The sequence below is a fragment of the Oratosquilla oratoria genome, chromosome 19 (assembly GCF_046742065.1).
Source record: "Oratosquilla oratoria isolate Oo_2021 chromosome 19, ASM4674206v1, whole genome shotgun sequence".
Classification (NCBI taxonomy): domain Eukaryota; kingdom Metazoa; phylum Arthropoda; class Malacostraca; order Stomatopoda; family Squillidae; genus Oratosquilla; species Oratosquilla oratoria.
In genome coordinates, this window is record NC_134795.1 from 20,180,069 (window position 1) to 20,198,319 (window position 18,251).

At 41.4% G+C, this 18,251-nt stretch overlaps 1 protein-coding gene across 1 annotated transcript; it reads right to left on the minus strand.

Moving 5' to 3' along the window:
* Window positions 1-7,486: 7,486 nt before the first annotated feature.
* Window positions 7,487-13,441, minus strand: LOC143035511 (uncharacterized). Its single transcript, XM_076202377.1, has 2 exons — window positions 13,248-13,441; window positions 7,487-8,438 (listed from the first exon to the last, which is right to left on the minus strand). The coding sequence occupies exons 1-2, from the start codon at window positions 13,365-13,367 to the stop codon at window positions 8,172-8,174; spliced, it is 387 nt and encodes a 128-aa protein (XP_076058492.1). The 5' UTR covers window positions 13,368-13,441; the 3' UTR covers window positions 7,487-8,171.
* Window positions 13,442-18,251: the final 4,810 nt, after the last annotated feature.

Genomic DNA, 18,251 nt, shown 5'->3' on the forward strand with positions numbered 1-18,251 from the left:
ATTATCATCATTACTATCATTATAATTATCATCACTATAGTTATGATCATCATCCCCTTTTTGACACCTCGGATGGGAATGGATTGTATGGGATGGATGGCAGGACCCAACCCGAGTCTGCATTCATCCCAATCCACTTCCTCTCCGGTCTTGAGTTACTCTGGAGGAAGGCCCGAGGACACGGATACTTCCGTCCAACACTTGGACGGACTCTGTCAGGTGCTGCTCCGCTCCTGAGGGAGACCGGCTCCTTGTGTGTTTGTTTGTTTGTTTATTAGTTTGTTTATTTGTTGATCTATTGGTTCATTTATTTGTCTATTTATTAAGTTTTATGCCTAATTATTCATTTATTTATTTATATTTTACTTTCTATTTTTTGGTTCACCGGCTATTGACTAGTGGACTATTTGTAAACTAAAATCCTAACTGTTAGTTTGTTTATTTGTTGACCTATTAGTTCATTTATTTGTCTATTTATTAACTTGTATGACTAATTATTCATTTATTTACTTATTTATATTTTACTTTTTATTTTTTGGTTCATCGGCTGTTGACTAGTGGACTATTTTTGTAGACTAAAATCCTAACTGTTACATACATACAGATTGTTTCAGAATAATTGAAACCCCTTCAACTAGACTTTATCTAATACCCAAACATGATATACTGATAATGATTACATATATTTGAAGCTGAGATAATAACAATTATACATTCCAAAGTGATAAGGCATAAACTTGGAAAAAAAAGAAAACAGGGTGCTTGGAGAATATGCTCTAAATGTCCGCCATTGTGTCTGAGGCATTCCTGAACGTGCCGTGCTAAGTGATTGATAACACGCATACAGTCCTCCTGACTGATGGTCTGAATGTTCGCTGTTATGTTTGCTTTCAACTCTGGAATGGTAGTAAGGTTGTTCTTATAGATATTGTCTTTGAGGAAACCCCAGAGGAAGAAGTCTGGAGGGTTGAGATCCGGAGAATATGGTGACCTTTCTGTGTCGGTTTTGCGGCTGATGATGTGTCCCCCAACGTGCTCCTTGAACCAGCTCCATGGTAACGTTTGCAGTTTGAGGAGGAGCACCATCCTGTTGAAACCATTGTTCATCTTCAGCAACATCATGTTCCTCCAGCTCGCCTCAGAACAGTTCCATGATTTTCACGTAGCTCCTTTGTTACTGTCACGACCTTTCCATTCTCATCTTAAAAAAACAAATGGCCCAATAATTCCATGCTTGGACATTCCAACCCGTGCAGTGCACTTCTTTGAAGGCAAAGGTCGCTCAGTAATACAGTGAGGGCTGTAAATTCCCCCAGAAAACCCAGTTCTTGGAGTTAACATGGCCACACAGCAGAAAGTGGGCCTCATCTGAAAACCACACGTTGTTCAGGAAGTTTTCATACCCCTCAATTTTTTGTGAAAACCAGCCACACACAGATAAACAGAAAAGTAAACAAACAAATATATCGACATAATGGATTTAACTAAATAAAATCAGTTTAATTAAGTAAACAAATACATTAATAAAATTAGATAAATGAAATTAATGAAACCAAATCATTAAAATAAAGTAAATAGATCAATCAATTCAACTCATTAGATCAGATAAAGTAAAAGCGAAATGGAATAAAAAATATATGCACAAAGTATATACAAAATAACAATAAAGATGATAATAACAATACTACTACTAATGATAATAGTAATAATAGCAATATCAATATTGATTATTGCAATACCAGTAACAACACCAATGACAAAGAATCTTACCAGTTATTTTGTAGGATTCACGTACCATTCATCCCATAGGATTCACGTACCGTTCATTCCAGGTGCCCTTCCATCTTTCATCTCTTTCGACGCAATCTGTTACACTATGGCCATGTTTTCCCGATCAAATCATTCTTATTCTTTATATCTTTACCTTTGTAGCGGTAGTTCATGCTCATTTTGACTCATGTGCATGACTTTACGTACAATAGGATTTAGCTTCAAGAACATGTTCTCACATCTTTGCACGACGATCGATGTTATCAAAGAACATGGGACATTCGAAGAGGGTAAAGAAAAGAGGTGACACGTGAAAAACGTGAGGATATGATTTTATTTCCAAACTTCAGATACATCAGGTACGCTGCCGGGATTTTTTTTTTTTTTTTTTTTTTTTTTTTTTTTTTTTTTTTTTTTTTTTTTTTTTTTTTTTTTTTTTTTTTTTTTTTTTTTTTTTTTTTTTTTTTTTTTGGTCAGCCGTTCGCCGCAAATCGAGGGGTCTAGAGAAGAGAGACGAATGCGCCTCACGTAAGTCAAATAGAGGAACACAAGAACACAAGTCCATCGACACATTCTGAAGTGATGTAGTGGCCTTAGTATTTTATATAAAAAAAAAACAAAGATTCGTAAAAAAGAAAACCGTCTCATTTTGCCAGAAATAACCTAAAGAGTTTTCTTGATTTAAAGAGTTTTCTTGATTACCTGTGTTCTCATGACTACGCTATTTCTCAATTACATGAAGCCCAAAATCATCTTAGATGCCATGACATGCTCACAAAGCATAAAATAACATCTTCCTTTCTGCACTTATAAATCGGGATGACGAAGAGTATCATCTCCACCGTCTCTCGTTTCTCATTACCATCACCTTCATCTCCATCTGGAGGCGCAGCCCCGGTGGTCTGGCACTCGATCTAGGTTCCAAGATCTATATTTAGACTGACTAAATTTCCAGCACTTCAGCAACTAGAAACTGCCCTCCTCCTCTTTTTTTTCTTCTTCTTAAGATATATGACAATAAAAAAAGTTATTGCAAGAGGCATTAAGACCTACACTATATATAGACTTTGGCTAAATTCCATCACTTCAGCAACCAGAAACCGCCCTCCTCCTCTTTTTTTCTTCTTCTTAAGAAACATGAAAATAAAATAAAAAGTTCTTGCAAGAGGCATTAAGACCTACACTAGGTAGTTCCATGTTCATTGCCACCTATCACCCCATCCATAAAACTATCTAACCTTCTCTCAATACAACCGATAGTTTTAGCGCTCACTTTACTGTTACCAAGTCTATTCCATTCGTTGACCACTCTATTTGTAAACCAGTTCTTGTCTATTTTCTTTTAGACTCTAAGCTTGTCCAATTTAAATCCATTGCTGTGAATCCTTCCCTGTTGTCTTAATAGGATGACCTTGTCTGCATCACCCTTATTAAAGCCCTTGATCCACTTAAGCCACGTCCACACGGTCGAGATGTGCCTGGCAGGCTGTGCCTGGCAGGGCAAAGTCTGCAGTCTATGCCCGCGTAAGATGTCCACACAGCTGTCTGTGGTGGTTGGAGGGCAGTCGGACGCCAGCAGTTGTTGTGAGCGAGTGGTTCATTACGGTAAGATCACCATGGTGCGCTCCATACTTCGAAAGAAGATAGCACTATATTCTATCATAATTGGTGCCTGCATTAAAAAGAAAAACAAGAGACCACAGAGACGTGTCTGGTGCCGGGAGTGGTTGCAGAGACGTGAAAGAATGGGTAGCTCTGTGACAATCCTACGTGAATTGCATGAGGAAAATGAAACTTTGTTCCGCAATTACGTGCGGATGGACATAAACAATTTTTTTTTCTTGTATCGAAAGTGGAGAGCTATATTCAGAGGCAAGAGACAAATATGAGGCAAAGCATTACACCAGCAGCACGTTTGTCTCTATTTCTGTAATCAAAACACCTTACATTCCACAGACATTCATGTGATTTATATATATCAATCGAAGTTATAGTGTCTTGTCGTGACCAATATGCACTAGCACTCGGTGTGGACATGGTGTACTAATAACGTGGTAGTCAGTGGATCTGCCTACACCTTACCTCGTGCGTTTGGCAGTGACGGAAGACCTCCATCCACTGCCCTCTATTGGCGCCGGGAGCGGACAGTTTGATGGTTTGCCCGCTGAAACTGCTCGTACAAGGGCAAAGCCTTCGTGCCCGACGGACACTGCTCGACCGTGTGGACGTGGCTTAAGGAAATAAAAAGATAGTAGTGTATAAAAGAGGGCTTTTGCCATTGGGCGATTGAGCGAGCGATTAATTGGCGGTCTGTACTGAGCGGGTTTGCTAACTTTGCTCGCACCTCACCTCGTGCGTTTGGCAGCAATGTCAGCCCTCCATCCATCCACTGCCCGCAAATGGTGCCGGGAACGGACAGTTTGATGGTTTGCCCGATGAAATTGCCCGTTGTCGAGCAAAGCCCTCGTGCCCGGCGGGCAGTGCTCGACCGTGTGGACGTGGCTTTAGACACCTCTATTAGATCACCCCGCACTCTGCGTCCTTCCAGAGAGTGTGAGTTAAGGTGCCTAAGCTTCTCTTCGTAAGGTAAATTTCTGAGCCCATGTATCATTCTGGTCATTCTCCTCTTTACCGATTCTAGTGAATTGATATCCATTCTATAGGACGGAGACCAAAACTGTCCCGCATAGTCAAGGATGGGTCTAACGATAGAGTTTGATAACGACCTCTGTGCTTTTATTAGGAACTGTCATAGCAACAAAGCCTAATGCTCTGGCGTTAATGCCCTGTTTCCTGGACTTAAGATTAGGACTCACTAGCACTCTCAAGTCTCTCTTGCACTCCGTTTTCTCTAAAAAGGGGTTTTCTAAGCCAGCGTTTTTCAAACTGTGGGTCCCGACCCTTCAGTGGGTCGCGTGAAAAATAAAATGGGTGGCGAAAAAAAAAAGGAAATTAAAGATACGCAAGTGAGAGCAAGGCGGAGGAGGAGGAAGAGATGATGATGAAAAATGAACGTCTCCTGAAATATCTTTCTTGTTTCTTTCTCTCTTTCCCTTTCTTTTCCTTCTCTCACTTTCTCTCTCTCTCTCTCTCTCTCTCTCTCTCTCTCTCTATATATATATATATATATATATATATATATATATATATATATATATATATATATATATATATATATACATATACATAAAAGGATGTTCCAATACTGTAACAACCTTATTTGATGAGTAACAATTGAATAGCTAGTCTAATTTCATATGCTTACATTTCATATTCCTGTCAGTTTTTACTAATTTTTAGTGAACTCAGACTTACTCTCCGCACTTTTAGATATCGTACCATATCTAGTTATATATATATATATATATATATATATATATATATATATATATATATACACATATATATATATATACATATATATATATATACATCTATATATATACATATATATACATATATATATACAAATATATATATACATATATATATATACATATATATATACAAATATATATATAATACATATATCTCATTACACCTAAGTATTATGGGTAGCGATGTAAAATGTGGTTCTTGCTGTGGGTCGCAGTAAAAAAAAAGTTTGAAAAACGCTGATCTAAGCTATATATACTTTTTTTTTAGGGGTTGTTTTAGCCCTACGTTTAACACTTTGAGATATTCTTCCTCCCCTCCACTTCTTTTTCCTCTTTCTCCCCTCCTCTTCCTCTCCTTCCCCCTCCTCTTCTTTCTTCTCTTCTTCTTTCTCCTCCTCCTCTTCTTCTTCTTCCTTCTCCTCTTCTTTCTCAACCTCCCCCTCTTCTTCCTCCTTCTCTCCTACCTCCTCCTTCTCTTTCTACTCTTCTTCTTCTTCCTCCTCTTCTTCTTCTTTCTCTTCTCCTTTCTCATCCTCCTCCTGTTCTTCTTCCTCTTCGTTCTCCTTCCCTCCTTCCTCCTCCTCCCCTATCTCTTCTTCTTCTTCTTCCTCCTCCTCTTCTTCTTTCTCTTCTCCTTTTTCCTCCTCCTCCTCTTCTTCCTCCTCTTCGTTCTCCTTCCCTCCTTCCTCCTCCTCCTCTTTCTCCTCTTTTTCTTCTTCCTCTTCCTCCTCCTCTTCCTCCCAGTAGGTGACAGAGAAACAGACCCACACTAAAACAACCGTTCAACCTTTCTCCCTTGAGAGATCGCAAGTACGAGATTCGAAGACAACTTGAATCCACACTTATTATTATTTCCTTCGAACAAACAACGGAGCTCTAATACACGATCGAAAAATGATGTGGAGAATGACACTCCAGTCCCCCGAAAAGAGGTCTTCGCTGTATACAATCTGGCAAACAAGCAAAACTTAAAAAAAAAAAAAAGAATAAAAAATTGTGTATCATCTAAATGGAAAAATATTTTAGACAAAAAAAAATAATAATAATAATAATAATTAGTTGTGGAGAGTGACACTTCAGTCCCCCGGAAAGAGGTCCTCGCTGTATACAATCTGGCAAACAAGCAAAATGTAAAAAAAAAAAAAAATTTATCAACTAAATGGAAAAATATTTTAGAGAGACAAATAATAATAATAATAATAATAATAATAATAATAATAATAATAATAATAATAATAATAATAATAATAATAATAATAATAATAATAAATTAGTTCAATGACTGACCCACCCACACCCAAATTTCGCTACCGGCCTCAGCTGAATAAAATCGCCGGCAGCACTAAAAATAAAAACTATCAAACCCCTTTACGTCGTGAAAGAGATCCATAGCTTGTCTGTGGGCTTCTTTGGTTTAATCAAATCGCCTGACGAAAGAGAATAAAGCACATTAAGCGTTTTTTCTTTCAAGTTTTCAAGAAGAGGCCAGCCTTGAATTTCCAATCTAGTGAGCCGTGGTCCACTGGTGGACCATTTCACGTTGTTTTGGTGAACCAAGGGGACTGGACAAGTCTTGTTGTATGCATCCCTCCCTCCCCTCCCCCCAAAAATGATGATGATATGGTTTAACGTCACAGATTCCCCCCTATCGGAAGGCTAGGACGGTGCCTCTTACAGAGGACTTTGTAGCGTGGAATTTAATGAACCATGTCCTTGGTTCAACTTCATCGGTGACAGGGTTCGAACCGCCATCCCCTTGATTTTCGCCGCAAGTAACGACGCCCTAACCCACTCAGCCAGCGATCTTTCTAATACATATATACACACACAATATATAATATATGTATGTATATATATATATATATTATGTATATATATATAGTATATATATATATATATATATATATATATATATATATATATATGTATATATATATATTGTGCTGTGTGATCAAATTTTCGTAATCTACTTTTACATCATTAACTGAATGACTAAATGTTACATGTTCGTCAACACCTCTTTCGTGTCCTTTGGATTAAAAAAAAACAAAAAAACACTACAATCCCCATAATAATATGACGTCACACAAACAAAGAAGGGTCTGTCACGCAGTCACGCCCCTTCGGGTCACTCATTCGACCCGAGAACGAAGATTTCATTTACCCGAGGTTCGGGAGCGGGGTTGGGGGGTCTTGGGGTTGGGGGGTCTTGGGGTTGGTGGGTTAGGGGTCCAGACTCAACTCTGTGATGGTTTTCTTAGCCCCCTTTTACATAACACTCCCCCCCCCCCAACCCCAACGTACTTTACAAAGTTTATTCTGTAAACGTCAAACGGTTATCATCGGCCGAAAGAAACGAGTTTAACACGTCACAGTTGATTTAACCCATCTTGATCACCGCAGGCCATTTCGGTCAATCATTGGAAAGCTCGGATAAACGTCAAAAGATGATAGTTATTTATGTTCTTCTTTTACCAGAATATTCAATCTTTACACTCTTTTTCGGCAGCTGTCAGGCGATTTTCTTCAAATGATCCATCTCGACCTAATCCTTCAGTGAAAGAACTTTTAGCATTTCATTATCATCAGCCTTGGCGCAAACCCTTTGTACACCAGTCGTTTATTCTAGCTGCCGCCAGGCGATTTTATTCACTTAAGACAGCGTTTCCCAACCTTTTCCGACCCCAGCAGCCCCGTGTTGTCAGGTCTAAACAGTCCAGCAACGTCTAATTGCTAATATCTTATTACTAGAAGGATAAAGGAAAGTGTACAGTATACTAGCACCCCAGGCTCGGAAACGCTGCCTTAGGGGGACCCCCGTGCCTTCCCGCCTCCCGACCTCCGCAGTGAAAGAGACGAAGGTTGAAAGAAGACAGAGGAATCCTCCTCAGTGAACTGGCGCCAGGCGACCTTATGTTCATCCGAGGCCAGACGAATCCTCCTCTTCCTCAGGGAACTTGTCGCTGGGCGATTCTATTCATCCGAGAGCATAAGACTCCCACCCCCTCCTCCTCCTCCTCCTCCTTAAGGGATCACCTTCCCCGTCGAGGACGTCGAGGTCCAGGCCCCCAGGTCCTCGTTCCTCCCGGAAGAACACCCGCCGAAGAGTCCGCACAACCCAGAGATTAGGTTCTCCTCCTTGAAGCGCACCCGCAGGAGCTCCGAGTCCCGGTAGAGCTGACGAAGCCTCTGGACAACGAAGAGTGTCTTGTTCTCGAGGGTCGAGACTTCCTCCGTCAGGTTGCCCAGCTGGTCCACCAGAGGGTGATGGGCGGAGTCCCCTCGAAGTCTCTGAAAGAGGGGAACGTGCAAGGTACTTGTAAGTGTTGGAGGGGAAAGTGTCTCAGCTGAGGCATTGATTAAGAAGAAGAAGGAGAAGGAAGAAGAAAAGAAGACGAAGATGAAGAAGAAAAGTAAGAAGACGAAGAAGGAAAAGAAGAATGAGGACGTAGTACGTCTTCAAGATTTCTGAAAAAAAAGTTCAGTACATTTGTCGTTTTATATATATATATATATATACTGTATATATATATATATATATATATATATATATATATATATATATATACATATATATATATAGGGGCAGTTGGGACTTTGAAACCTATTTCAAGCAACTCATATGCGAGGCTAGAAAAATGGCCCTGCATTCCCATCACTCAAGCATCGGATACATCGTGCCCTATACAAACACACTCGCCCAATATGCTGCCTGATGCTTCTGTTCAGCCCACGAGAAAACCCTGACTCAGACAATCCTTCTCTCGACTTTGGCCTGATAACACTATTCTCAAATCTGAGGCTTAAATCTTGGTATTACCTGCGGGTCAAACATTGGGCTCCACCGTTACCTTCGATGGCATCAGCGCCAAGGACATTAGCACCACTACCCAGCCTCACTTACACCCTCACACTTCACCGGGGCACTATCGTCGTCATCGATCACCGACGGAGCGCCATAAACAATTTCTTGCTAATAGTTGTTTGTTGTATTTTGAAAAGCGGATCTGTGAACTGAAGACTTTGTTACTCAGATGCGGAACGCGTTCCGGCATGAACCAGATAAAGTGCAAACTTAGCCTCAAATCGATGATCAAAGATAAGTCCTCCCTTGGCCTAGAATTGAGTCCACGTGTAGCTCTTTTTGCCAAACTGTTCTTAGCCATAAGAAACTTTCTATATTTTTTTCATCATGGTTGGTTTTTTACACGATCCTAAAAACACGTATCACACGCAAACCAGTTCCGCCTTTATACAGCACATAACCTAATCTATTCAGAAAAGTTGAGTTTACTTCGAATTAAATCAAATGCAACGTGAGGTCATTTGGTCTGAACAACCAAATCTGTCTGAGAGTTCGAACAGGGACCCGATAAAGGCAAATGTTGATTTGGCATTCTTGTCTTGTACAAGATCCCCACGCACGGAAGACTGGAGTCATCCCTAAGCTTAAGTTTAACCTCATCCTCCAAGTAGGAACCTTCCCCCCCAAAAAGAAAGAAAAAAAAACGAGAACAACAAAATAGGCTACGCACAGGTGATGGCCATTTTGCGGCAAACACGAACAAATGAAGGAATCTCTCACTTAAACCTTTGCCCATAAGGGCAAATAGACATCATGAAAGCATCTTGAACGAGTAACGTGACAGGACCTCCCTGTCCATTAACAGACTTACACAACCCAGAACTTGTGATCTACCTTACCAATTGCAAATTCTGACAAGCTAGGCTGTTGACGTATGAAATGATAATAATAATAATAATAATTCTTAAATGGTTACTAATTAACAATACCACATAAGACCATAATTCCACCCCCTCTCTCACGTACATCGATTTGATTTGTCACACAATCTAAGATTATTACCACCTTGATCATAGGTCTTAACCCTGATTATAACTCGAATAAGAATAAAGAAGCACTCACACTGTGGAAACTTAAGCTCAGTCCCGCGCAGGCTCAGAGGTCGTAGCGAAGTCTTTGTCTAAGTTGCCGTGCTTCAGGAGAGGTGGCCGCTGAACGGGAAGACGGCTGGAAGCTCGGGAGAGGTCGTGGCGGGTGTCAGGAAATTTTGAGCACCCACGAAACTCAAAAATTGAGTCGGCGGCCAGTCAAGTTGGAAATTTGGACGGGACGGTTACGAGACACCTTCGTGTCGGACATCGCGCCGTCCCCAACCGCTCGGCGTCAAATGGCGCTCTAGATCAGGTCGGCATCAGACGGCGCTCTAAATTAGGACGGCGTCATGCGGAGACCAAGGTACGTCATGCGGCGTCATGCGGCGATCGTGCCACACGGCCCAGTATCTTCTTGAACAGCGTTACATCAATCCACAGGTAGTTCTTGAAGGCTGGGGGATCCTCAGAGCCAAGTTCCTGTAGAAGGTTCTCGTAAAGTCCATACTTCACCCTACGGAGAAGCCACGGTCGTACCTGTAACATACGAGTGTGTTACTTGGGCTAGGTGACGTAGGGAGAGAATTATGCGCAGTTTCGTTTGTATACTTTGTTCTAGTGAAGGTACGTGTGTCAGAGGCAGACGTGGCGTGGGCCCCAAAGTGTGGGACCGACCGCGAAGGCCTAGTGACGCGTAATAAGTTTAGTACAGAGAACTAACTAACTGGCCTACCCGCTCGGGGCAGGCAGTATATATATGCGGGACTGACCCGACGCCATGGCCAGACCAGACCTAATTGCGGTGACCCTTTCGGCCTTTTGGACCATTGTCAATACCAGCGTGAGGTGCTATACACTCCAACTCCACCGATGCTGGAATGCTTGTGGGGTACATGTACACCACATACTCACAGTCTAGGTTCCTTCTTCTGCTTCCTCCTGCGTTCCTTCAGCAGCTTGCAGATGGCGATGTCGGTGTCCAGGTTACCCTTGTCGAATATTAACGATAGCCTCAGTAGTTGTAGGGTTTATTGGCGGTTGTATGGGACTGTGAGGGTCACTGCAGTATGCACATTGTGTATGTTGACGCATCGGTTGCTGAAAGAGATGTGTAGCGAGGGGTCCACTGTGACTACGTCGAGGACCTGCATAACGGGGTCGTTGTCATGCGCGGCCGGTATTGCGTCCATCGGAGGCCTGCATCCCATATGCGGCGCCGGTCGGGATCATGGTCGCCGTCCTGTTGGCGTGTTGCGGCGCCTGACGGAGTGCGGCGTGGACCTTTAGTGTTGTGATTGATTTGATTGATTGCTTTATGAAATTTTTGGCTTGAAGGCCAAGCACCGGAGCCGGTAGGCCATTCAGCGCCCTTTAGTGTTGTGGCTATAGTGCTAGGTCGCTCTTCGACCGCGTCCAGTCGCCGTCAGACGCCAACTGGATGGCGACGGTGTCCAGACGACCCGTCCCCCTCGATTATTGCTGTTTGCTTCCAAGGACGCACGGGACCGCTTACGTCGGTGCGGCAAACCCTTAAGTTTCCATGGTGTGAGTGCGGCTTAAGTTTAAACTCAAGTCGAATGAAGTCTCCCCTTATTTTGTTCGTTTTGGTCTGTTTTCTTTTAATCACGTTTTACGGGAAAAGGTTTAACCTAGCGTTTGATATTCACTGTTTTTGTATGTTTATATACCCACTCATCCAACATCTATGGGGAACAAGTATTTGACTGCGTTGCACCAATACGCTACGGGCATGAGTGCATATTACGTAATGCTTTAAAACAATAAAACAAGTGTGTGTGTGTGTGTGTGTGTGTGTGTGTGTGTGTGTGTGTGTGTGTGTGTGTGTGTGTGTGTGTGTGTGTTTCATTAGGGTCATGGATCACGTGTTGGAACCGTGATCGACAGATATTACCGCCTTGATGAGAGCTTAGAGCTCAAACATGGCCTGATGTATGGATAATACTGTGATCCCCCACACAACATACACCTAATCCTTGCTCACCAGAGTTGGAGTATCAGTGTGTGTGTGTGTGTGTGTGTGTGTGTGTGTGTGTGTGTGTGTGTGTGTGTGTGTGTGTGTGTGTGTGTGTGTGTGTGTGTGTGTGTGAACATAGGAATGAAGGAGACTGCAAGAGACCATAAGGCCTACACTAGGCAGTTCCATGTCCATTACCACCTGTCATCACCAGCCACAAAGTTGTCTAACCGTTTCTTAAAACAACAGATAGTTTCAATGCTCACTATATGGTTACTAAGTCTATTCCATTCGTTAAACACCCTATTAATAAACCAATTCTTGCCTATTTCCTTCTTAAATCTAAATTTGTCCAATCTAAATCCATTACTGCGAGTCCTTCCTTGTTGTCTTAATATGATGACCTTGTTTGCGTCACCCTTGTTAAAGCCTTTGATCCACTTGAACACCTCTATTCCAGAGTGTAGATTAAGGTGGCTAAGCCTGACTTCGTAAGGTAAATTTCTGAGCCCATGTATCATTTTGGTCATTCTCCTTTGCACTGATTCCAGTGAGTTGATGTCCATTCTATAAGACGGAGACCAAAACTATACCGCATAGTCAAGGATGGGTCTAACTAACGCTAGATAGAGTTTGATAATTACCTCTGCACTTCTATTCGTAACCGTGCTAGTAATGAAACCTAATGCTCCGTTAGCTTTATTCCTGGCACTAATGCACTGTTTCCTGGATTTAAGGTCGGAACTCACTAGAACTCCCAAGTCTCTCTCTCACATAGTTTTCTCTAAAAAGGTGTTATCTAAGCCAAATCTGTTTTCGGGGTTGTGTAGCTCTACGTTTAACACGTTGCACTTGAGATATTGAAGTCCATTTGCCATTTCACCGACCATGGGAACAATTTGTAAGACCATCTTGCAGAAGCTCGGTGTCGTCTGACCTAATTAGGCGTCCTATTTCAGTGTCGTCAGCAAACTTACTAACATCACTATTAATTACATTGTCTAAGTCCTTTATGTACATAATGAACAATAAGGGAAAAGATAGATAGATAGATAGATAGATAAAGAGAGAGAGAGAGAGAGAGAGAGAGAGAGAGAGAGAGCAAGCATCCAAAACGATTTACCATACAATTACATATACAAATAACCTAGGGCCCTGTTCACACTAGAGAATTTGAACCGCGGAAAAAAAAACTAAGCGGTTGTGTGTGAACGCTTCCATTAACTTACATTGTAATTAAGGACAACGCCGTAATCCAGCCCTCTGGAGTAGAAGACGAAGGAGAGGCACAGGGAACTGATGAGGGCAAGGCCGATCAGGACCTTGAACATTTCCTCCCTCAGAAGCATCACGAGGACCTGCAGGAATGCTTTTGGCGAACATATGAGGTGCCTACGCCAAGAACTGCCTTACTGTACCGAGGTCGGGCTTGCATCCTCTAGAATGACAATAATAACAATAATGATAATAACGACGACGACGATGATGATTGATTATGATTGATGATTGATAATGATTGAAAACGATTGATGACGATAAAAATATAAATAGAATAAAATATAGTAAATAAATACACGAATAAATTAGACTAATAATATATTTAGATTGTTGAAAAATGAATTAATAAAATATGAATAAGAAATGAGCAAAATTTATCAAGTTTACTACAATCTGGACCTTTTTTTTTTAGCTGCAGCTCGGCAATACACTTTGATATATTTTATATTTTATTTTATTTTAGCCCTATGGTGTTCATGCAATGAAAATGTCAATCCATATCGAGTGACACCTTTCTTTTGTTGAATGGCTGGCGTCAGGCGATTGTATTCATCACAGAGCAATTCACGAACCCATCACTGTTTTGTGCGACTGGCAGGAAAAAGACGTTATATCCTAAAATGTTGTAGTCTACGCTTAAAACTTACAGAAAACAGTATTAACGTTTTCTATTACAATTAGGGAATAAATATAACAGAATATAGTATGTTTATCTATCCCTATGAATATTTTACTGTATTGTACTATATACATTTGTTCCTTTCCCCTGACCAAATTTATTATTATCTATGAGCTAACACTATACAAAGGATATCTCTATGCAAACTGAACCGTCTATTGTCAGAACGAAATGTGCATGAGTGACCAAGAATTTTATCATTGTTCCAGATACTGCACGGTGTGTATAAATGAATGAATATTTTAACTCCGTGTCCAAGGTGATGGCAAAATCTCATACGATAATGTTGATACTCTCATTGTCAGGTTACATTTTAAAGAGGCTTTATTCTGGTCAATATTGGACGATTTTATTCAGTAAAAGGACATATTCGGGTTAAAATGGAACCTCTATGTATTCAGCTTAATCAAATGGCCTGGCACTTGCCACAAAATAACTCAAATAATGCTCTCGTGGCGCAGTGGTAGAGTTCCAGGCTATCACTACGGCGGTCCGGGTTCGAATCCCGCCCAGGGCCGAAATAATTTCAGTATCGCTGCGCTGCGAGTCGTTACTCCAACTCTCGTATGCGGGGAGTTGGGTGTGTGTGCGCGAGTAAGGTCACAGCATTACCCATAGATCGGTCATATATGAGCTCTGAGCTCTCTTTCGAGAGGGAAATAGCTGTCGATCACGAGTCCAACACGTGATCCAAGACCATGGTGAACCACACACACACACACACACACACGGGTCGATGTTGCAGTGGTGCCTTTTTCGACCGCTCATTCAGCGAGTCGGTACCCCAACTCTGGTGGGCAAAGATTTAGGCGGGCGCGCGCGCGCGTGTGTGTGTGTAAGGTCACAGCATTACCCACAAATCGGACCATAAATGAGCTCTGAGCTCTCATCAGGGAGGGGGAATAGCTGTCGATCACTAGTCCAACACGTGATCGAAGACTGCGATGAACCATCGCTTGTAAGGGATAGCTTCTCAGACTGACACGCGGTACTCCCGAGTTCGCGTCGTGCTCACGGCATAGAAAGATTTAACCAATAATGCAAGCCGTTACTGTCACCCTTAAGCAAAGAAAAAGCGTGTGGTTCATAGGACTGCTAAGCTCCCATTCAGAAGGGCAAAAAATATCGCTCACAAGTCCAGCACGTGACCCAAGACACTGGTGACTCAAACACACGTATACACACATACGCGTACATACACACACACACACACACACACACACACACGTACATGCGTGATATGCATACATCAATACTACTGATACCATCTATTCCCCGTTCCCCTTCCTGCTTCCTACTCTCCTTTCTCCACCCATAGCCTCTCTCACCTTTGCCCTAAGTGTCTGGACTTCTAAGCCGCCACACGACACCCATAACAGTGTATAGTAACTTGATATACATGTAAAAACTACAGCCACCAACCCCCATGACGTAACAAAGGTTTATATTGTTCACTTAGTTCCAGCTCCTTTCTAGCGAGGCTGCATTCCTCTTAAAAGGACTGGAACCGTCTAAAGGTGGTTGGATTCCTTTAAGAGGATTCGCATCCTTTCAGAGGAATCCAAATCCATAGCCTGTCTACTTCTCCCATGTCTTCCTCAACCTTCCTCACCTGCACCCCACAACACCTCTTTTCAAACACACACACACACACACACACACAAACACACACACACACACACACACACACACACACACACACACACACACACACACAAACACACAAACACACACAAACACACACACACAAACACACACACACACACACACACACACACACACACACACACACACACACACACACACACACACACACACACACACACACACACACACACATACACACACACACACACACACACACACACACACACACACACACACACACACACACACACACACACACACACACACACACACACACACCTCTCTGAAGGGCATGGAGTGGGGTAAGATCGGGCCATATATGAGCTCTGAGTTACCATCCGGGAGGGTAATAGCTGTTGATCAAAAGTCTAACACGTGATCCAAGGCCGTGGTGAATCACACACAGAACCTTTCAAGCCCATCAAACAAAACTAAATCAAATATCTCCCCCTAATATAAACTCACAAGACCATGAAAACATTCCTAAGACCCACAACAACACAACCTTGCCTCCGTTCAGATCACGACCCAGCAACAAGCTCCAGAATACACGAATTCATATCTAAATATGATAATTAGAAACTAAGGATATCGACAAAGGTGGAATCATACATTAATTTGAAGCTAGGCATGATAAATTGGGAGTAGATGGGGCTCTACGATAATCAAGTAAAAAACACACACACACACACAAACGCGCGCGTGGAATAATTTAGCTGATATAGTTCAAGGTCAAACAATAGACGAGCTCAAATCTATGATAATTGAAAGTCAAAGATATAGATTGAGATATAAATGTACATGAATATGAGGCTATGATAAAAAAAATAGAGAATCGGAGACGAGATTCAGTGAGCGTTGCTTCCTTCCTGTTTACTAGAATTAGGCAAACACACACACAAACACAAACACACACACACACACACACACACACACACACACACACACACACACACACACACACACACACACACACACACACACACACACACACACACACACACACCTCTCCGTTGCCTTTGAGTCTCTTGCGTGAGAGATAGGTAGCAACAGATGGGTTGATTGATATGCATACCACCAAATCCAGGAAATATCAATCAATTATTCACCTTTGCGTGAGTCTCGGCGTCAGGGTTTGGTAGACGAGGTCAGCCTCGTTGGGACGGGGCTAGTTTAGTAGCCGTTAGTGCTAACAGCGACTTGTAAACGATTCGTCTATTTGCCTACTTTCAACAGAAAGCTAGTCAACTTGCCTCAAAACTATTCTAGTGTCAACGCTTACTTACCGGGTAAGTTAGCTTGGAGCAGCTAGCACTATCGGCTTTTAAACTAGCCCCGTGTCAACGAGGCTTTATGGATAAATTATATGATTATAATGAAATCAATTTGGCATTATTCAATATTCTTGTCAACTGAAAACAAATTACGGACAGTTTTAACAACATGTGATGTGTTTTATATCGTATGTTATTTCGTGAAATCGCCAGTCAATACGACATCGTAAAACTTGAACTTAAATTACCGTAAACATATTTACATTTCAGATGCATTTTTTTCCAATGGTTGTGTAAAGGTAAGCAGACATTCGTACAGTCCCAACAAACGTTGCAGTCTTTCCCTAGTCCCCATAGAATACAGTTTTCATTTCACAGCATTTATTGATCGTCTTTTCTTGATAAAAAAAAAAAAATATTAAGATATATAATTAAGTGCTCTTTAGCTAAAATTATCTTTGTACATACCCATACAATAAACTGTTTTCATTTCACAATAATTACTAATCGTCTTTTCTTGATAAAAAAAAAATATATATATTAAGATATATAAGTGCTCTCTAGATAAAATTATTTTTGTACAATAAATTGCTTTCATTTCACAATAATTACCAATCGTCTTTTCTTGATAAAAAAAAAATATTAAGATATATATTAAATGCTCTCTGGCTAAAATTATCTTTGTACATACCCATAGAATAAATTGCTTTCGTTTCATAAAATTTATCATCTTTTCTTGAAAAAAAAATCTTAGCATATATATTAAGTGCTCTCTAGCAAAAAGTATCTTTGCACATACCCATAGAATAAATTGCTTTCGTTTAACAGCATTTACTAATCGTCTATTCTTAATGAAAAAAATATATATATATCAAATGCTCTCTAGCTAAAATCAACGTTGCACATTTATACCTTCACTGCCGCCAGATGATTTTATTCATCCAATGGGGGGGGCTCTGCAACGAATGTGGATCTCATCTTGCTCAACATTTTCGCTGGCACTGACGGTATTTATATTTGTTTTGGTTGACGCCGGGCGATTTTATTCAACGCAGGGAAATATGCCCCCGCCCGGTAGTGATTGTGTACACACACACACACACACACACACACACACACACACACACACACACACACACACACACACACACACACACACACACAATGAAAAAATACACCAATAAATGAAATTAATACAATAAATAAACAAACCTACACAGGCTACACTTCGGCCGCAGTGTAGCGTCTCTCGGCGTGAGCACCTCACCTTCAGAGTCCAGCTGCTCCTAATTCCGACATCAGCATCAGCTGACGACGACGAAAGGCCCTTAAGGCACCGTCAGCACAGACAGAAG